Source organism: Orycteropus afer, unplaced genomic scaffold (genome assembly GCF_000298275.1).
Source record: "Orycteropus afer afer isolate SDZICR_OR568_19922 unplaced genomic scaffold, OryAfe1.0 scaffold00083, whole genome shotgun sequence".
In the NCBI taxonomy this organism is placed as follows: domain Eukaryota; kingdom Metazoa; phylum Chordata; class Mammalia; order Tubulidentata; family Orycteropodidae; genus Orycteropus; species Orycteropus afer.
Window position 1 is genome coordinate 4,859,350 of NW_006921670.1, and position 22,270 is coordinate 4,881,619.

The window sequence follows — 22,270 nt, forward strand, 5'->3', positions numbered from 1 at the left end:
CTACCAGAGCTCCTAGCTACCCTATAGGGCAAGGTAAAGCTGCCCAATAGGGTTTCATAGACAGTAAATCTTTAAGCAGACTGCCTCATCTTTCTCCTGTGGAGTGGCTGGTGGGTTTAAACTGCTGACTCTGTGGTTAGCAGCCTAGCGTGTTCACACAATGCCACCAAAGCTTTTTCATCAGCTCTCTGCTGTTACTGTTAGGTGCCATCAAGTCGGCTCTGACTCCTAGTCACCCTGTGCACGGCAGAACGAAGCCCTGCCTGGTCCTGTGCCAGCCTCTCAATCCTTGCTGTGCTTGAGCCCGTCGTTGCAGCCCCCGTGTCATCTCGTTAAGGATTTTCCACTTTATGCTGACCCTCCACTTTACCCAGCATGATATTCTTCCCCAGGGACTGGGCCCTTCTGACAACATGACCAAAGCAGGTGAGATGAAGTCAGGCCATTTCCGCTTCTAAGGAGCATTCTGGCTGCACTTCTGGGATAGATTTATTCATTTTTCTGGCAGTCCATGGTATTTTCAGTATTCTTTGCCAACACTATAATTCAAAGGCATCAACTCTTTTTTGGTCTTTCTTCATCATCCAACTTCTTTGTGTGTGTCTGTGTGTGTGTGTGTGTGATTTGGGTGAAAATTTACAGAGCAAATTCACTTTCCATACAGCAGTTCACATACACTTTGCCTCATGACATTGACCACAATTCACCACAATGCAACAGCTCCCCTCCCACCTCCTCTTGACAGTTACCTCTTCCCTGTGTCCATCCCTCCATGCACCCCTACCTCCTGAGCTGTCTCCCTGTGCATAAGCAGCCCTTCTTTCTCCCATGACTGTTCTCTCCAAGGAGTGTATCTACCTCAGGTAAATGTTCAACTCCTACGCCTGTCTTTTGTTTGGCTGGAAGCCTCAGGTGTGGGTTCAATTCCAGACCTGAAGGGCAGCTAGGGACTATAGTCTCAGTGGTTCCACCAGGCTCTATCAGACCAGCAAACCTGGTCCTCTTTTTTTTCTTTTCCCCAAAAAATGATTTTGAGTTTTGTTCCACATCGGTTCTCCCTCTCTATCCAGGATGTCCTACAAAGATCCCTGTACAAGTGCTAGACAGTGGTAGCTGGGCACCATCCAGTTCTTCTGGTCTCACAGTCATATAGATTGCAGATCTCATTGTGTACCAGTCACTAGGACTAATTGTTTCCATGAATCTTTGGTTTTCTTCATTCTTCTTTGCTCTGGACAAGGAGAGACCCATCGTTGCATCTAGATGACTGCTTGCAAGCTTTTAACATCCCAGTTGCTACTTGTCAAAGTAGGAGGTGGAACGACGTTTTGTGTAGTTGGTTATGCCAATTGAGCTCGATGTCCCCTGCAACTATGGTCCTGATCCCACAGGTTAAACTACTTGTTCCCTCTGGGTAGCTGACTGTGACCAAGAAGTGACCACAATTTTGTCCCTTGTCAGCTCCACCATACCCCTGGGAATTCTTACGGAACATACAAATACAAACTTATAGAACCATTGTCTGCCACCCCTATATGTGGTCTTGGGTACACTCCCTGCTGCATAGACATACCTGATAGTTCAGCCTGTCCACCCATCTATCCACCTATATACTCATGTTTGCCTTCACTGACAACGCAGTACTGTATGTACAAAAGCGTTCATCTTTGTTGTATGCACCTCCCATTCGTGTATGGGAATGTCATCCCACAACTCATCTGGTCTTTGGTCATTGGTCTTCAATGCATCATATGTATTCTTCGGATGCTTCCTAAATTCAGATGGGATATAAGCAAGGTCATATTTTGGCTCTCAGGGACTTGTTTTAATTTTCTTCAGTTTCAACTTGGAACTTGCAAATGAGCAACTGATGGTCTGTAGTCAAATCCTCGCCTTGTTTTGACTGATGATATTGAGCTTCTCTGTCACCTCTTTGCACAGATACAGTCAGTTTGACTCCTGTGTATTCCATCTGGTGAGGTCCACATGTATAGTTGCCATTTATATTGCCGGGGGGGAAAAAAATGTATTTGCAGTGAGTAAGTCATTGGTCTTGCAAAATCCTATCATGCGATCTCTAGCATCATTTGTATCACCAAGGCCCTGTTTTCCAACTACATATTTTTCCAGCTCTATACTACATATATGTCCAGCAACGGTCCACATCTCTTAACATGTCACTACCACCAATTCTTGATTCCAAGCACCCTTGTTTTTATCTCGGATCACTGTAGTAGCTTTCTAGTCCTTAACCCCACCCCAGAACATTGTCTACACAGTGGCCATAATTTGTTCATGCTGCCACCTTCCAGTGGTTTCTCCGTATGCTTCAAATCCCAACTCCTCACCGTTCTGTAAGTCCTGCACGATTTGATTTCATTCCCTCTGGTTCTCCCTGAACTCAGCTTCACACTAGTCCTGTTGGCTTTCCTGTTTTGTAATTACACCAAGATCATGCCCACCTCAAGGCCATTCCACTTATTTTCACCTGGTGGGAATGCTCTTTCCAACCATCTTTGCGTGGTCTCTGATCACATATGGCACCTAACTCTATTATCCTATCAAAAATAGCTGTCACCTCTCCCACCCCCACCCTAAATTGCTCTTTCTAATGTATTTTCCTCATAGATCTTACCACTCTCTAAAAGTATGTTGCTAATTTATGTCTTTGCTTATTTATTACCCAACTCCCTCACTGGAATCCAAACACCAAAAGAAGCAGAACTCTTCTGTGCTGTTTATCAACTCTAGGGCTTAAAACCCCTAACCCTTTAGTTACCATCTATATGCTAAAAAACCCATTGCCACTGAGTCAATTCTGACTCATAATGACTCTACAGGACAGAGTAGAACAGACCAATAGGGTTTTGAAGCCTATAAATCTTTATGAGAGAGACTGCCACATCTTTCTTCCACAGAGCAGCTGGTGGCTTTGAACCACTGACCTTTCAGTTAGCAGCCAAGTGTTTAACCACTGAGCTACCCTGACTCATTATCTATGTGCTAATGATGCCCACATTTTATTTCCAACCCTCACCACTGAGCTCCAGACTTGTATATGTAGTTGCCTACTCAGTGTTTCAAAATACTTGATACCTTTATGGCACTGCAAACTCAAATACTCCAAAGCAGTTTGATCCCGCCTGCTTGCCCCCCCTCCCACCATGGCAAATGATAGCACCATTCATCCAAGCCTAAAAGACAGAAACGGAGGGCATCTTTGACTTTGCCCTCTCTCTCATTTCCCATGGGAGCTCTGGTAGCATTGTGCCTAAGGCACTTGACTGCTAACCAGAAGGCTGGCGGTTCAAACCCACCAGCCACTCCTCGGAAGGCAGGTTGGGCACTCTACTTCCGTAGTGATACTGCCTCGGAAACCCAAGGAGGGGTTGCTAAGAGTCGGGGCTGACTCGACGGCACATAACAACAACTTACTTCCCATAACTAATCTATCATCAAGCTGGGTTGATTTTATCCCTTAAACTCAAACCTATTCCTCTTCTTCATTTCCTCAGCCACTTTCCTTGTCCAGGGTAAACCATCTACACCACTAGGTCTCATCTAGACCACTGCTTTAACCCAACTGGTTTCTCATTTGACATTCACTCCAGTCCCCGTGCCCCCATCAACTCCATATCTAATGGCCAGAGGGATAATTGTCAAAACACAAATCTGGTCAAGTCATCCTCCAGCCTGAAGTCCCTCAGTGGCTTTCCATGCTTAGAATAAAACCCTGAATATCCATATAATTTCCAACAAGGGTTTCATGGTCTGACTTCCATCTTCTTCTCTGAACTTAGTCCGTTCCTTTCACCTTCGTCCTCTCCACTCCAGCCCCATCAGCCTCTTCTCAAACCCTCCACAGTCCTCCCTTCCACTCCTTCCCTCCCTGCTCATTTCCTTGTTAACCTCACCCTCCCTCAGATTTGGCTGGATCTCATACAGCCATCTTTCTTGCTTTCAGGTCAGTAATCAGATCATTGATTTGGTGATTGGATTGTCTGCCCTACTGAACTAGGATCCAAGAGACTTGACCATCATATCCTCATGCCTAGGACAATGCTTGGCATGTAGTAAGCACCACTGTGGAAATGAATGATCCTAATGGGTAACAGGATGCTATGTCAAGAAATTGTCTAATTTATGTCACTAGGTTTAAAAAGGAGCTCTGGTAGCATAGTGCCTAAGGCACTTGACTGCTAATCAGAAGGCTGGCGGTTCAAACCCACCAGCCACTCCTCAAAAGGAAGGTTGGGCAACCCTACTTCCGCAGTGATACTGCCTCGGAAACACCCAAGGAGGGGTCGCTATGAGTCCAGGCCGACTTGACGCCAAATAACAACAACAACAACAGGTTTAAAAAGACATAAAATGGAAACAAACAAGAATCGATAAAAGGAGCAAATAAATTGAATTAGGCAATGATCCTTATCTATGCCACATCCTCAGACAGAAAAATAAGAGATTTACAGATTTTGAGAGACTGCTTTAGGTAATGGAGACAGCCAGGTGTCTAGATGGCCTTTGAGCATCAAGAACCCAAACTTTGAAGAACCTGTGGATTCAGAAGGTAAGCCTTGCAGGTGCCAAAGTAGTTTCCAAGGGGAGGAGAGGCGAGTTAAACCTTAAGGAAATTCCTACCATTCCTTTTCCAGGAGTGAGAGAAGGAAGGATGGGTTATCAAAAGTAGACTGAGAAACAGTCCGGAAGAGGAAAAGGCAGCACAATTTAGTTTTCAAAGCAGAGGGAAGGAGATTATAAAAAAATGGTAACTATTTCAGTCAGCCAGGAGGGATGAATGAGTACAGGAAAAAAACCTTCAAGAATTGCTTGGAATTGGTAATAAGTAAACAAAGCAACTAAAAAAACTTAGTTCAAAAAATCAAAACAACCTGGAGATGGACACTGGGAGGTTTGGCTTCAGCTCTGTCTGCTTCACTCCCTGCACGCCCTCACTGTCCCCGATTTTATTAGCTGCTTCTGTGTCCTTCCAGGATTTCTATATGCAAATGCTTTACCTGTTGCCGTCAAGTTGATTATGTCGTATAGTGACCCTGTAGGACACAGTAGAACTGCTCCATAGGGTTTCCAAGGCTGTCCGTCTTTATGGATCAGACTGCCATACCTTTCGCCTATGGAATGGCTGGGGGGTTCAAACCACCGATCTTTCTTTTCACTTGGCAGCTGAGTGCTTAACCACTCCACCACCAGGGCTCCTTATGCAGATACAGGCAAACAAGGATGTGTTATTGTGGGAAGGGACCTTTGGATTTGTGTCTTAGATGCTGGGGATCAGTGAGTGTGTGGTGTGCAGGAAGGGCGGAGGTCAGAAGCTGCGTCACACAGTCCTGAGGAGTGGAACGGGGTGGGGGGCTCTGGACACAGGTGTTCCAGACACAGGACCAGGGAGTCGGCATCTACTCTACACTCCTCAAGTAAGTCCTGGGGGTCACCAACTTGAGGGGTCTACACTCCTCAAGTAAGTCCTGGGGGTCACCAACTTGAGGGGTCTACACTCCTCAAGTAAGTCCTGGGAGTCACCAACTTGAGGGGTCTACACTCCTCAAGTAAGTCCTGGGGGTCACCAACCACATTTCACAGGTAAGAAGACCCGTGGGCTTAAAGAGTGAGCGATTTGCCCAAGTCACACAGCTAAGAAGTGGCCAGGGATGGTTGGTGAAGAGGCAGCCAGAGAAACTGGACTCCATGGTGTGGGAGACTGGGCCAAGTGAAGATGTTTCTGTAGCAGAAAAGACCTGTGCCTTGGGGGGAAAAAAAATCAGCAGTGAAAGGAGGCAGAACTGGAGAGATTCCAGATAAAATCATTGAAGGAGAAAGATCCCTTTCTGCTTGAAAAGATAGAAGATGGGGGGAGAAACTCCTAAAGTGAAGTGGAGGCGGAAAAGAGTGTGTGGTAGTTAAAGTCGTGTGTCAAGTTGGCTGGACCATGCTCTTGAGTGGCTTGGCAGCTGGATGAAGATATGAGTGTGGTATAATCATTTCCATGGTGGAATCTGCTGTGAGCAGTTTTAATCAGTTGACGGAGAGTTGCTTTCTGGGTGTGGCCTGCTTCTAATATATATAGAAAACCGAATAAAAATAAAAACAATGCTATCGAGTTGATTCTGACTCATAATGACCCCTTTTGGTTTTCTGAGGCAGTAAATCTTTACAGAAGTAGATTGCCCAGCCTTCCTGCCACGGAGTGGCTGGGGGGGTTGAACTGCCAAACTTCTGGTTAGCAGTCAAATACCTTAGGCACTCCGCCACCAGAGCTCTAGTATATATGAAAAAAACAAACTCACTGCCATTGAGTCGATCCTGACTCATAGCGACCCCTCCTTGGGTTTCCGAGGCAGTATCACTACAGAAGTAGATAGCCCAATCTCCCTTCTGAGGAGTGGCCTTCTGGTTAGCAGTCAAGTGCCTTAGCACTATGCCATCAAGTTGACTGAATCAACCCCCTCTAGGTTTCTGAGGCAGTAAATCTTTACAGAAGTAGATTGCCCAGTCTTCCTGCCACGGAGTGGCTGGTGGGCTTGAACCACCAGTCTTCTGGTTAGCAGTCAAATGCCTTAGGCACTATGCCAGCAGAGCTCCTGAGTATATATTGAAAGGATCCTGCATTTGGCTGAGTCTTCATCTCTAGTTCCTGGACTTGAACCAGTGGCCTGCCATGTTGCCTGCTGATCTTGGGGTCATTGCTGTCACAGCCTGGGAGCCAACAATCTGCCACTTTACCTGCCAGTCTTGGGTTTGTCAGCCTCAGCAGCCAGCAGGAGAAGCCTCCAGCTTGCTCCAGTGGGCCCAGAAGGCAGAGCTGAAGCCCAAGGTCAAGGGGCCTCCACCCAGCTCCTAGAGCCCGCATTCTGAATTCGGACTTCTAGTCTCCTAAACTGTAAGAAGATAAATTTCTATTTGTTAACGCCATCTACTTGTGGTGTTTCTGTTACAGCAGCACCAGAGAGCTAAGACAGAGGGTAAGCAAGACTGAGGAGAGCACTGAGTTTGCAATAGTTACAGTGCAAGATGAGAAGAATAAACGTGGCCACCCCAAAGGACTCTGTGAAGAGTGGAAGTTGCAGGGAGCAAATTCTTCATCTTGCCAGAGCTGTTTGTCTTCATCCCAAAAACCAGTCCTCTGCAGCCCAAGAGAGAAGGTGAAAGAAGACATCAGTATTGAGCCCTTGACGGGCTTCTCTGACGGCCACAGTGTTCTGGAAAGGGCACTGACCACTGAGTGCATGGGATAGGGACACAGAGGTTTGCAGGGTGAGGTCAGAGGAAAAGGAACCACAGTATTCAGATCTACCTTGTCTTGTGGTTTTTTGGGCCTTAATTTCTCTCGCTGGACTAGGCTCTTTTTGGGTAGAGATCAAATTCATTCATTCAGCAGACACTGAGGATCTGAACTGTGCTGCACCCTTTGCCATGTGCCAGGAGTGGCTGAGACAGATGTGGGCCTCGCCCCCAGTAAGTTTGCCATTAATGGAAAGGCAAAAACACTGAAGTCTCCTGAGAGTTGAGCGAGGCCTGGAGAAAGCTAGGAGGTCTTTAGGCACCTAAGAGGGTCCAGACCGGGGTGGGGGTGGGGAGGGTGGGGGTGTTGGGTGGGGGCACAAAGGACACTGCTAGGGTGCTCCATAGGTTTCTACATGAATCTGTGAATAAGTGAAGGAGGGAATGATAAGGTGACAGGTAAAGAAGTTATTATCACAGAAGAGATTTGGAAAGCTTGAGATCCAATCTGCAGTTCTCATGCTCTTAAAGTGCTATGCTGTTATGTGCCTTCAAGTCAGCCCCGACTCATAGCAACCCCTCCTTGGGTTGCAGAGGCAGTATCACTACGGAAGTAGATTGCCCAACCTTCCTTCTGAGGAGGAGTGGCTGGGGGGTTTGAACCGCCAGCCTTCTGGTTAGCAGTCAAGTGCCTTAGCCACTATGCTACCAGAGCTCCTTGAAGTACTAAGGTCATTGGGAAAGGGGAGTGCCCCCAAGAACCAAGCTGGGAATTGCAGATGGAATTCCCCTGGGAGGTCTCATTCAGAGAGGTCATTTCAAATGGGTGTGGAACCTGCTTCTGAATAGGAAAGGGTGCATTTGGAATTCAGACCCAGCTGTCCGGAGCCTATTGGCCTGCATTTAAATCTTAGTTGTCCCTCTTCTGCATGGGCAGTTTCAAGATTTTACTCAACCTGCCCTTGCCTTTGTTTTGTCATTTGCAAAACAGGGATGATCACAGCTGCTAGCCGGAATGAGCACTTACTCTGTGCACTGTGCCTACAGGTTGACTTGCATTACTTCAGTTAATAACCCAAACAAGGCTTCAGTGTGATCGCGTGTGTAAAGTACTCAGGCTAGTGACCCATAGCTAGTGAGACATCCTTACACGTTAGTGGTTTTGATTATTGTTCACCAAGCAGAGGAGAGTAGGACCACCAGGGAGCTCTTTCTGGGGTGAGACTTAAGTAGGAGGAAGTGAGAAGAGAGGTGTTCGGGGCCCAGGAACGCCTCAGCAAGCCGCGGAAGTGTGACCGGGAGCTATACGGCTGAACTGCTACGAGAGCAGATTCTGAAGTCGGACGGATTTGCATCTGTAGTTCGACTTAACTAGGAGTCTCGTTCTCGTACCTATAAACGCTTGCATTTTTCTGCAACTTCGCTCAAGGGACACTCTCAGTAACTTGGGCCGATTTCCTGGGCATCTTCGTTTCTCCCAAAAACCTTGCTTGGTGCCAGGCAGCCCGTAGGAGTGAGAGAAGGGTGGGTGATGATGAGAAGAACAGCAAACACATGCAGGGATTTCTATGTGTCCAGGTTTCTATCTAAGAGCTTTACATGTATTAAATCACTGAATTATCACAATAACCTTGAGGCAGGTCTTATTGTACCTCTTCTCGGATTGGGAAACTGATGCGCAGAGCGGCTAATAGGTTTAATAACGCTAAATAGCGCTATCATGTTTCCCACCAAGGAAGTGAGAGAAACTTAACAGCGGTTAGCAGCAGTTCACAAGACACTCTCCAGCCTCAAGGGCTCGCGAATCCCGGGATCCCGGAATGCTGGACCAAATGAAGGAAGTCCCGCCCCGCCTGGCTTCCGCTTCCGCCCTTGTTTGCCCCCTATCGGGGTGGCGTGTGCGAGATGGCGGCGGCTGGTGACCACGGCGTGCAGCTGGCGGCCGGTGGGCCGGACAGCTACCGCTCGCCGCTGGCGTCCCGGTACGCCAGCCCGGAGATGTGCTTCCTGTTTAGCGACAGGTACAAATTCCGGACCTGGCGGCAGCTCTGGCTGTGGTTGGCGGAAGCCGAGCAGGTAACGGACCGAGGGGCCGGGCCAGGGGAGGAGGGGCTGGCGGGCCCGCCCCTGCACGTGTTAAGGCCAGGCGCCCAGCGGGGACTGACCGGCGAGCAGCTGTTTCCGGCCGGGTGTTCCCGCTCCTGTGGAGCTGCGGTCCCAGGAAGGCAAGGGCAGGAAGCCCGAGAGCCCTCACCTGTTGCTTCCCTTCTTTTCAGCCCCCGGGGCCTGGCGACGCGGAAGCGGCGGCGAGAAATGGGGCTTCCAGTTTCAGGGCCTTCAACGTGGCTCTTTTTGCAGGAGTGTCCCGCTCAGCGCGATGTTGAGCGCTCGTTTCGTGGTGTGCAGCTTTCTTTACACCTCATAATCCGTGGGACGGTCTTGTAAACTAGGAAGTGTTTTCCCCGCATTATCCATAGGGAAAAAACAAGGCCTCCAGGGCGTGTTATTTGTCTTAGGTCACAGTTATTAAGAGTCAAACCGAGAGTTTTCCATGCAGACCCTGAACGCTTGGCCCCTTCTTAGCACCGTGGCTCAGTATAGTTAGTGACGGGACTGGATTCGGTTTCTCTGGACCGCTTCCCTGAGGGCAATCAGGGTCGGTGTTCAGGAGACGGGATTTCTTGGTTCTCCGTGAGGGCTACGTGGAGAGCGACTCTCAAACGTTCTAGTAAAAATGAAACAATCGGAGCACATCCCGCCGCCTGGGCACGTGAAACCCCTCAAACAGGACACTGTCGTGGAGGTTTTCCCCCCTCCCTGTCGCGTGTTCAAGATAAGCGATGCTACAGTGATAGACACAATGCCTCTTGTTCTGGGCACTGTTTTGAGACTTTACGTGTATTGGCTCATTAATCCTCAGAACGCCCCTGCAGAGTAACTACTGTTACCCGTGTTTTACAGATGAGGGAGTGGAGGCACAGGGAGATGATAATCAGTTGGCTTTCTGGTGGCCTGGTGGATAAGGGGCTTGACTGTTAACCCGGAGGTCAGCGGTTCACAAAGCTGCTCCGTGGAAGGAAGACCGGACCATCTACATCCATAAAGATTTACAGCCTCGGAAACCCAATGGGGGTTGCCATGAGTCAGAAACCACTCGATGGCAGTGAGTTTGGTTTTTTTTTTTTTCCCAGTAACACAAGTAGATAGGAAGGAGGACATTGTATAGAGTGTGGGGGTTGGAAAGGCTTGCATGGACAATGTCTTTTTAACCCCCAATGTCTCCTTTGATACTCTCATTTCCAGTTTGTTGATGAGGGCTGTGGTACATAGAAAAATTTGGTCAAGGTCACCTTAGCTAGTAAATGGAGTCAAGCCAGCATTGGCATGTAGGGCCCTCTGAATACATGTTCTCTGCTCTGTCCAGTCTACCCATAAAAACCCATTGCTGTGGAGTTGATTCTGACTCCCTGATCCTTGAAGACAGAGTAGAACCACCCCATACGGTTCTCAAGGCTGTACTCTTTAGGGACGCATGCAGCTACATCTTTCTCCCTCGTGGCAGCTGGTGAGTTGGAACTGCTGACCTTATGTTTAGCAGCTGAGCACTTAACCATTGTGCCACCAGGGTTCTTTATTTCAAATTATATTGTACCCACAGCTGTATTACCCATTAAAAAAAAAAAAACCAAACTCACTGCTGTCAAATCTGTTCCGAATCATAGCGACCCCTCCTTGGGTTTTTGAGGTGGTATCACTACGGAAGTAGATTCCTCAGTCTTCCTTCCAAGAAGTGGCTGGTAGGTTTGCACTGCCAGCCTTCTGGTTACCAGTCAAATGTCTTAGGCACTATGCCACCAGAGCTCCTTATATTATCCATAGCTATATTTAAAATCTATGTATTGGTTCTGTTTCTATGCAGAGGCCAAGATAACAGTCCACACATTGCCTGAAATACATAGAATTTTAGTTATCATCTCTTGGGTTCAGATTACCTGTTAGTAGACAATTTATTAGTAAATGTGGTGACCCCATGTGTGTCAGAGTAGAACTGTGTGCCCTTAGAGTTTTCAGTGGCTGGTTTTGGGGAGTAGATCGCCAGTCCTTTCCTCCCAGGTGCCTCTGGGAGAAGGCACACTTCCAGCTTTGCGGTTCGCAGCATTAACTGTTTGCTCAGGGACACCTGCCTGTTAGTAAGGATGTCAAAATTAGCAACGTGAATAATAATAGCATAATAATTTTGTAGGTAAGAAACAGATTTGGGGGTAGTGAGAGATTAGGGTGAGTGGAGAGAGCCTAAGTTTGGAGAACGGAAATTGCTTGCGGGGAGGAAGCCATGTGGGTAGGCTGCCCTCTACTGCTTTGCTTTGGGTGGAGCTCCCGTGTCTTGTCGCAGCCACTGACCTGGCCAAGCAGCCCTGCCACGTGTGGGCACTGAGCACTTGAAATGTGGCTAGGGAGCCTGGGGAAGTGGATTTTCACTTTTATGTGGTTTAAGTTCATTTACATTTAAATAGCTACATGAAGCTAGCACGTGGGACAGCACAGGTGTAAGGAAGAAGCAAGCCCAGGGCCTGGGAGTGTCAGGTGAGGTTTGACTACGTGGTCGCTCCCTGATTGGCGTGCTCAGTGCATGGGGCCAGGGATTTAGGGCCTTCCGGGCTACCAGCTGGGTGGGTGCTTGGCTTTGTTTTCTGCCAGCCTGGTTTCTTCCTGTGGTGGGTGAACGTGAGATGCCGTTGGTGTGTTCATTTCTCATCCCTGTCTCCTGGAGTTGCTTCCGGTTGCTCTGAGCTTGCTGTATGGAATTTATTTGCTGGCACAACTGCTTACAGAATTCTGAATTTTGGTTTCTCTGAGCAAATCCACCTGGGTCCCATACTTGGGACTCTCCTGTGCCAAGCACTAATGATAAAGCAGTCAGTAAACTTCTCACAGGGGACGCAGCTCTGGTAGAGGGGAGAGACAGGCGACAAATGTGTGAAAATGTTACGTGATGCCGTCAGTTGAGTGGATTCCTACTCACGGGCACCCCTTGGGCTAGAGAGTAGAATTGCTCATTAGGGCTTTCCCTGGCGGTGCAGCGGTTAGGTGTTAGGCTGCTAATGGGAGGTTTGACAGTTTGGACCCACCAGCCACTGCACAGGAGAAAGGTGTGACGGTCTGCTTCTGTAAAGATTAAACCCTTGGGCCCGTTCTGCTAAGTTCCGTAGTGTTGCTGGGAGTCAGAGTCAGCTCAAGGCAGCAGGTTTTGGTTTTCGTTTTAATCTTAAAGTGAAGCAGATCTTCGGACCCATCTTCCAAGGTTCTGCTGGGAATGTTCAAACTGCCGCCCTTTAGGTTAGTGTTGGAAGTGAACCATTTTCACCACCTAGGGACCTGTCTTGTGCTAAGTACTCTAAATACAAACAAAGTAAAGGGATCGAGCAACCCAGGGCGGAAGAGGGGTGTGGTTTTACACTGAAGTTGGGGAAGACCTCTCTGAGGAGATGAAATTTGAGTGGAGAGACGGGAATGTGGGGAAGTGAGCCAAGGAGAGGCGAGGGGAGCGGGAGCAGCTGTTGTCTCTACTGAGATCTACCTGGAACGTAACTTACCATGATTCACTGAGAAGGTTCTCCCTCTTCCTTCCCCATGTTGTGTTAGCTCGTTTGCCCCAAATTTCAGGCAAGTTGTTTCCGGACAACGTCAATCGATATTTTGTCTATGTTACTTCAGGTCAATAGTTGTGACCCCTGCGGTGGTTTGATTTTGTTTTGCCTGTTCTGCAGACGTTAGGCTTGCCTATCACAGATGAACAGATCCAGGAGATGAAATCGAACCTGGATAACATCGACTTCACCATGGCAGCTGAGGAGGAGAAGCGGCTGCGACACGACGTGATGGCTCACGTGCACACCTTTGGCCACTGCTGCCCCAGAGCTGCTGGCATTATTCACCTTGGTGCCACCTCCTGCTACGTCGGAGACAACACGGTATGCGCCTGGGTTGTTTGCTTCCACTTAGGACTCACTCTTCATAGTACATTGAAGGTCGATTTGATTTTGTCCAGTGTTAGGCAGTGACTCCTTTGATCTTCCTTCTTAGGGGTTTCCTGGCTGAACACGCTTTGGGGTATCCTTCCAGTATAAACTGTGAGCACCTGGTAACCTCCATAAAATGAGCCCTGTAGGTACTGCGTGTGAGTTGGTCTGCTGGGCATCACCCACAGTCTTAGCCTGTTAGTGGCTGAAGTAATTTTCCATAGGGCTCTTTCCAGAGTCCTTCATACCACTTGGCTGTGACTTCTGAAAGGAAAGATGGATTGCATTATTGTTTAACAAAACCTTGAATTAGCAGAAGTGTTTTCTAGTCAAACACGGAAGCGTAACAGCAAGTGTTTTCCTGAGATTTACCAGGTGCTAGACACTGTTCTAAGACTTCACACGTATTAATTCATTTATTCTTCATAACACCCGTAAGACAGCAATGTTGTTAACTCCTTTTTACAGTCGCCTTATTGAGGTATGTTTGTACACCATGACATTTACACATTTTAAATGTGCTGCTGATGGGTTTTAACAACTGTCCACCCTTCACCACACTCCAGTTTTTAGAACTCCTCTCTCCCTGCAGGAGCTTCTCTGAGGCCCGTTTGCAGTCAGTCCACCCCCTGCCTCGAGGAGCCATTGACTTGCTTTCTGCCTCGGTAGTTTGCATTTTCTGGACATTTCTTTTAAATGGATCATAGGATGTGGTCAGTGATTCATTGGGTCTGGCTTTATTTGGCTCTATAGAGGAGGAGAAACATCAAGAGAGGTGGGGGAACTTGCCCGAGGGCCCATAGCCAGGGAGGATACAAGCCCGGGTGGAACAGCTGTAGCACATGTGTTCTGAGTCCCCGTGTATCCATCCATAACACCCGAAGTTAGAGTCCAATAAACTTCCAATCCAGGAAGCAGCCAGACATCTTTAAGCTGCTCCAAATACTTTTTCAGTCAAGGTGGTATATAAATACAGACATCTGTGTGTGGTTGGTTGGTGAGTAAGATGATTGGGTAGCATAATCCTCTCACTTGGGATAGCCTTCTTAAAAAGTACTCAGTATATCTTTGGGCTCAGAAACTACAGCCTCCCATAAGCAAGTGTTGGACTTGCCTCTGTCCTCCCTTGGAGCAACTTTACATCTCCTAGACCTTGTTCTGGGGCATGCGTTTCTTTCTTAGCAATTTATAGGCATGAAAAGAGAGAGAAAAAACTAACAGAAGTACCACATGAAAGCTTCTCAGAGCCCCCGGCACTCACTCCTTCCTGGGAAGGTACAAACCCGGTTGACCTGGACGTTGGCTGTGCACCATTCAGGATGGGCCTAGTTCCTTCCTGTCTTCACTTGAGATGCCATGTAAACAGGGCTTGCTGACTAGAAAGGCTTTCTTCCTTATGGGTCCCTGTAGAGCTGCTTTCTGAGTTCAGAAACAGTTCTGACTGTTTTAAAACAGTCATCACAACAGCTTCTGTTCATACCTGCTGTCTTGCACAATGGGTTGCCAATGGTGAGATAATGTGCTAGCTGAGACACCCCCATTGGGCTGGTTAAGGAGAGTCATGTAATAATATTGTTTGAACAAAGCTGTTAAATGTTAAGACTGTTGCATTTTCCTTTGCAGGACCTGATTATTCTTAGAAATGCATTTGACCTGCTTTTGCCAAAGGTAAGGAGTTGGCAGAACTTCCTCCCAACCCTAAGTCCTCTGTGATAGGAGATGGGTGCCAATTAGAGTCAGGGAAATGTAAACCTGAATAGATGATGATTGTCTCAGGGGCATGAGTCCTGTATCTACTCTGTAGAAACAGCTGCATTCGGGGGGTAAAACCCTGTAAGTAAATGCTTTTCAAAGTATAGCCTTTCAGATGGAGGAAGCAAAACCGGAGGCATGTTGCTGGCATCTGTGGGTCAGGATTATGACTTAGTTCTGTTTTTCTGGGTGAATTTGCTAGTAGTCTTACAATCCAGGAATACGTCATAGCTTATTACGGTTACTATGAATTCTCCCAGGTACTTTAAGATACAGAGATGAAAAAGTATTGCCTCTGTCTTCAGTGAGCTGGAGGTCTAGGTATACAATTGTCTGAAAGTTTAGATACTGATTATGTGATAAGCTCAACCTGAACTCACCTTCTTTCTACTGCATGGTCTTCCTCGCAGCTGGCCAGAGTGATCTCTCGGCTTGCCGACTTTGCTAAGGAACGAGCCGATCTTCCCACCTTGGGTTTCACACATTACCAGTAAGTGATGAGGTTACTTATGGGGAGCTGGGTTTACAAGCATCTGACTTCCAGGTATGCCTTCAGTTCTCTCTTCTGTGTGGTAACCTTTGAGATGAGGTATTCCAAAATAAACTATCACAGGTTCACAGGTAACTTAGGATCTTTCAAAAATGCTTATAAGGAATGAGCCTGATACCTACCTAAAAAGCTGTACTGGTGGGAGAGAGAATCTGGCAGTATATGGAACACACTGAGATAGTATCAAGAGCCTTAGGAAATACTCATACCCTTGATTTAGTAATTTCTCTTGAGAATCTGGCCCAAGGAGGTAATCCAAATTACGGGAGAAGCTTTCTGTACAAAGATCTTTACTACAGGATTATTTTTGATAGTGAACATTGGAAACTAAATGTCAGACCATAAGAGAATATTTGAATAAAATATGCTATATCTACAGGTTGGAATATTATGCAGCCATTGAAATGATGCTTGTCAGACTTAATAATGTGGAGACATGCATATCTTAATGTTAAGGGGAAATGACAGCGTTATCAGTTGCACAGAGACTGGAAGAAAGTACTCCAAGGGGTTGATATCGATTGCTCTGGTTTATGAGATAATAGGGCAAGTCTTTTATTTTCTTTTTCCTCTCTATTTTTTGTATTTTTCATTTTAAAAATACACAAGTATTTTTCTGATTACCAAATAAAATCCTCTTTTAAACCTGGTAATGTTAGTTTTTGACAGGTGTGTTATTATTGGAGTGGTGGTGTTTTACCATCTGTGGTTACGTTTTTGGTGGGCTGTTGCCATGGCAACAAGCACATCCTCTCTTAGAACTTCTGAAAGCCTATGAGCTTATAGGCTGGGTCTACCTTGGCAGGTGGAGAAGCCTGAAGAAGCTGTTCACAGGAAGGAGTCGGTGCTCACATGGGTGTGGCTTGACTGTAGCCACTGCTCCCTTCTGCGCTGGCTTCCCTGCACACCTAGTATCGCCTGTGCCGCAGCGCCTCCTCCCTCCACGTCTGTCGGTGCGTGTTCAAGCAGCGCAGTCATCCTGGTGCTCGTCTAGGGAGAGGCAAACTGAGGCAAGAGACATCCGGCTTGAGAAACCATGTATAGAGAGAGGAAAATTCCTTTGCCCTGCTCCCCCTCCCTTCCTCCTCTGCCCATACTCCCCCTCCTCTTCCTCTCACAAGTTTTTTTCACTTATGTAAAAACTGCTAGCTAGGATCTTTTTGCAGGTAACTAATCAGTAATCACCCTTTTACCCTGAATACCCTGAAAGAAGAACCCCATAAAAGCCCCATGTGGCCTTTGTTCGGAGCTCAGTCTCTGGGTGTGAACCCACTGAGTCTGTGCTAGCACCGATCAAGGTCCTTCCTTTTTTACCATCCTGCTTGGCATTAGCATTTCCCTTGGCGGCTCCAATAACAAAGCCACAGAGCTAATCGTTGCTGTGCGTAGCAGGTGTGAGGAACTCAGTGTTGTTGACAGGGAGGTATTGCCTCAGTGTGTCAGGCCTTGTGATATTTTAAAAATAATACTTCATTAAGGTACAGGTCACATAACGTAAAATAAATCCTTTTAAAATATACAATTCAGTGACTAGTAGAAATTTTCAGAGTTGTGCAGTCATCACCCCTATCTAGATTCCAAACATTTTTGTCACTCCATGAAGAGATCCCATAAAGCCACTCTCATTTCCCCCCAATGCTCCTGGCCCTGGACAACCTCTAATCCACTTTCTGTCCTTCTGGACATTTCATATGAATGGGATAGTATGGCATGTGACTGTGACTAGACACGTCCATGCTAATTTAGTTCGTTCTTTCCTTTTAAGCAGGGGTCTCTGAAGAGAGCCACCATGATATTAATTTGGGAATATGCTATGGTTTGTGATGTACCTGCTGTGGACTTCCTTAGTGCCACACCTGTCAGTATTCATTTGCCTAATTGGGAAGTCCCATTTGGGAGCTCTGGTAGTATAGTGCCTAAGGCACTTGACTGCTAACCAGAAGGCTGGCGGTTCAAACCCACCAGCCACTCCTCAGAAGGAAGACGGGGCAATCTACTTCCGTAGTGATACTGCCTCGGAAACCCAAGGAGGGGTCGCTATGAGTCGGGTCCGACTCGGCGGCACATAACAACAACAACTGGTAGCATAGTGCCTAAGGCACTTGACTGCTAACCAGAAGGCTGGCGGTTCAAACCCACCAGCCACTCCTCAGAAGGAAGATGGGGTAATCTACTTCCGTAGTGATACTGCCTGGGAAACCCAAGGAGGGGTCGCTATGAGTCAGGTCCAACTCCACGGCACATAACAACAACAACATTTGAGATGGACTAGGCCATCTTTCAGATCTTGGACATTATCACAGTTCGTTTGTATTTATGTTTTATGTTCAGAAACAAATCTGCAGTGGATTGATTTAGACTTCAGCTGGAAACAAAGCCATTAGCTGTTGTGTTAGAAAGCATGACCTTGGGTTGTGTGTGTTTTGGGTTCTCCACAGCACGGCTGGCTCGTTGCAGTCAGGTCTTGGCTCTCCACACAGGTCTTCCTTGACTGCCAGTCTGGCTCAGCTTTCTCCAGCCTTCTGGACCTTGTTGTTCTCTTTCATACCATTTGTAGGATCAATACTTACTTCCTTTATCTTGTTTACACAACAACATAAGCTCCATTGGGCAGAGACAGGGGCCTTGTCTGTTCTCTTCACTGTGGTAGTTGCTCGGTGAGTTGTATTTGTTAGGTGACGGTATAATACAGACTTGGTGATGGTCTGGGGACGAGCCATGAGTAAAAGCATTGTCCCTGCCCTTACATTGCCTCTTGAGGGTGAGGAAAGTGCTGTGCTAGTCGTAGTCGTTTAGTTTTATAAACGTTGAACATCTGTAAATGACATTAGGCTCCTTACCTATCATTTAGTTGGACTGTTTTTAGCACTTATTTTGACATTACTAGTTTGTCCAACTCTTACTGTACTTGTTCCCCCAACAGGGGCCAACAGTGGCCGTTGGGAGAAGCAGTGAGGCTTTTTGGAGGTGAGGCCTTGGTTTGAGTCTTCTGTGTTGTCTTTGGGTTGTTTTCAGGCCTGCTCAGCTGACCACAGTTGGGAAACGTTGCTGTCTTTGGATTCAGGATCTTTGTGTGGACATTCAGAATGTGAAGCGTGTCCGAGACGACCTGCGCTTCCGAGGCGTGAAGGGTACCACTGGCACGCAGGCAAGCTTCCTGCAGCTCTTCGAGGGAGATGACCAGAAGGTACACTGAAAGTCCTGGGTGGGCGCCCCCGGCAGGGCTGACCTCCAGGGACAGGAGAGATGAGGAGGAGGAAGGACAGAGACCTGGGAAGATGACACCGTGATGGTCTCAGACATGCCTAGATTTCTATAGGGTTGTGTCTTTTCTCTTCAAGGTAGAGCAGCTTGACAAGATGGTGACAGAAAAGGCAGGATTTAAGAGGTAGGTAAATGGGAAAACATTGACCTCCCAATTCAATTACTGAAAGGCTTGCACTCGGTATATATCTAGATGAGACTTTGGCTTTTTGTCTTTTTTCTTCCTTTGTTCTACCCATTTATTTCCATCTCTGGCCTGGGTTTTATTCTGTTACAATCTTGTTTCTGTTTTCTTAAAATTTATAAGGAATTTTGAGTTTTTTCAGTAACCTTAGCCTTTTGTTGCTATTTTTGTTTCCTTTACCGAGGGCTTCTGGGTCTCTGAAATCTGACTTTTCCCATGTGGCTACCAGGCTCCACCCTAGCTCCCTCTAGGCCCTTCCACTGGACATGGGGTTCACTGGACTGTGCTTTCTTCTCGAGTCAGATCATCAGTAAAAAAAGTAGAAAGACTGTGTTCCAGGCCAAGTTCCCAGTCAGCTCCTCTGGACTCTGTGACCTAGCAAACCAGGAGGACCAAGTAGAGTTATGTTCTGAAATATTACCACTTAAGAGCCCATTCTGTTCAATCCTAGGGCTTTCATCATCACAGGACAGACGTATACCCGGAAAGTGGACATCGAGGTGCTGTCAGTGCTGGCTGGCTTGGGGGCATCAGTGCACAAGGTGAGTGATGGTAGCTTGTGGCATGGGGGTCCTATGGGCACCACAGACAGAATGAATTAACCTCAGACTTTTTTTTTTTTTTCCATGCATTTTATTGAAATACAATTTATGTACAGTGAAATACACAAAACTAAAGGGACATGGTCAATGCATTTTTTTTTTTTTTTTTTTTGGGCAATGTTCCCTCCCCTCCCTTCCCACCCCTGGCAACCAACAAAGTTTCCCTCCATATATAAACCTTTCCTTGACCCTCCACAACAAACCAGTACTATATTTGTCCTTCTGTGATTGACTTACTTCACTCAGCATCATATCCTCCAAGTTCCTCCATGTTATGCGGTGTTTTGCAGACTCTACATTATTACTCAGTGCTGCATAGCATTCTGATATGTGTATGTACCGTAGTTTGGTCATCCTCTCTTCCACTGATGGGCACATAGGTTGTTTCCATCTTTTTGCTTTTGTAGATAGTGCTGTGATGAACATGAGCATACATGTATCTATTGCTATCCTGGTTCTCACCTCTCTAGGATATATACCTAGTAATGGGATTGTTGGGTCAAATGGTATCTCCAATTCTAACTTTCTAAGGAATCACCATATTGCTTTCCACAGTGGTTGTGTCACTTCACAGTCACACAAGCAGTGTATGAGAGTCCCAATCTCTCCACATCCCCACCAGCATTTATTTTCTGTCTCATTGAACCTTGCCATCAGTGCTGGGGTGAGACAGTGTATTGATTTTTGTTGTTTTGATTTACATGTCTCTGATGGCCAGTATTTGTGAGCATCTTTTCATATATTAACTGACCATCTGAATATCCTCCTTGGTGAAGTGTCTATTCATATCTTCTGCCCATTTTTCTATTGGATTGTTAATTCCTTTGGTGTTGAGGCATTGGAGTTTTCCATCAATCTTAGAGATAAGTCCCTTGCCAGATATGTAATTATCAGCAAATATGAATTTGTTGCTGTCATTTTTGTCATGTGCTTTTTCATTGTGTCCATTTCTTTGTTCCATATAATTTTCTATGCTGAACTCGTTTTGTTTATGAATCATGTTATCATTTCCTTCATTGCTATTGTTGTAGTATTTGCTAAATACTTGTGCTGGTCCTCTTTATTATTTTGATGTGAAGGTTTATCATTTTTCTTTGAGGTTATCCTGTGATTTATAGTTTTCTTCTGAAGTGTAGAATAGTCCGTTCTGTCTTATAGTTGTCTTGACTTCCCTACCATCTAGAAGTTCTGTAACAACACAGATTTTTTTCCCTCTTTGTGGCTTGTAGTTGTCCTCATTTGTTGGTTGGTGTCTCTGGTTCCCTGTTTGCAATCTTGTAGGCTTACTTACTTTGGATACTTCCATAGCTGGGTTGGTTTCTGGGTTATATCATCATGTGTGTTAGTGGTCAGTTGTTGTTTGCTGTTGTTGCTTCTCTGTCCAAAGGGCTCCCTTTAGCATCTCTTGTAAGGTTGGTCTGGTTTTAACAAATTCCCTTAATTTCTGCTTTTCTGGAAATGTCCTAATTTCACCATCATATTTGAGGGACAGTTTTGCTGGGTATATAATTCTTAGGTTGGCAGTTTTTCTCTTTCAGAGTTTTATATATATTATCCCATTGTCTTCTCGCCTACATGGTTTCTGTTGAGAAATCTGAGCTTAGTCTTATTGATTGCCCCTTGTAGGTAACTTTTCATTTTTCCTGTGCTGCTCTCATGATTCTTTCTTTGTCTTCGCTTTTGGTGAGTTTGATGATGATATGTCTTGGTGTTTTTCTTTTGGGGTCTACCCTGTTTGTGGTTCATTGGACTTCCTGAATGGATTTATTCTCATCTTTCATCATGTCAGGGAAGTTCTCCTCCAACAAATCTTGGACAGTTTTGTCAATGGTTTCATTTTTCTCTTCCTATTCTGGAATTCCAGTGACACGTAGGTTATTCCTTTTGATGGTATCCCACATGAAACTTAGGTTTTCTTCATTTTGTTTTGATCTTTTTTCTGATTGATCCCTTTCCAAAGAAGTGTTCAGGTATTTGTCCTCAATCTCATTAATTCTGTCTTCCATTGCATCAGTTCTACTCCTTTGCCCTTTCAATGTGTTATCTATTTCTGACAATTTAGTATCAATCTTCTGGATTTCTATCTGTAGATTTAGAATCATTTCTAAGTTTTCATTTATTTTATCATTTTGTTCTTGTATTTTCTTCCAAAATTCTTCTAGGGTTTTGTTTGTGTTTTCCTTGGTCTGTCTCTCAGTCCTTTGAAGATACCTAAATATAATTCATTTGAATTCCTTATCAGGGAGTTCCAATGCTGCATCTTCTTCAGGGATGTGTTTTGGGTCTGTATCCTGGTCCCTTGTTTTTCCTGGTTTATCTTGCTGCTTTGTGTGGACTGTGATGCTCTTTTGTCTCTGAGGCATTGTGACATTTTTGTGTTTATATTTAATTGGTGAGTGATTTGCCCACAATTTTCGTTTTCTTTGTTTTATTTGTATGTTTATCTATACAGGCAGGGTACTGTGCTGTGCTCCTCTATGCACTAGTTGACAGCACTTACACACTCACCACCTGTCTCCTTTCCTTTGTCAGCCTCTCATATGTCCTTGCTGACCCGGGCAGACAGAGCCTGTTCTTAGGTCCCTGGAATCCGAATGAGAATGCTATAACTTTATATTTTTTTATATTTTAATTTTTTTTTTTTTTTTTATTAGGATTT

General features: G+C 46.0%; 1 protein-coding gene across 1 annotated transcript in view; it reads left to right on the forward strand.

Moving 5' to 3' along the window:
- The first annotated feature begins 9,144 nt into the window (after positions 1-9,144).
- ADSL (adenylosuccinate lyase) overlaps positions 9,145-22,270 on the forward strand; it is a 19,826-nt gene continuing 6,700 nt past the window's right edge. The window contains exons 1-7 of the mRNA XM_007941695.2: positions 9,145-9,315; positions 13,008-13,211; positions 14,883-14,927; positions 15,422-15,501; positions 18,577-18,748; positions 18,903-18,949; positions 19,461-19,551. Coding sequence (XP_007939886.1) covers positions 9,145-9,315; positions 13,008-13,211; positions 14,883-14,927; positions 15,422-15,501; positions 18,577-18,748; positions 18,903-18,949; positions 19,461-19,551 — 810 coding nt within the window. The remainder of the gene's footprint in view (positions 9,316-13,007; positions 13,212-14,882; positions 14,928-15,421; positions 15,502-18,576; positions 18,749-18,902; positions 18,950-19,460; positions 19,552-22,270) is intronic.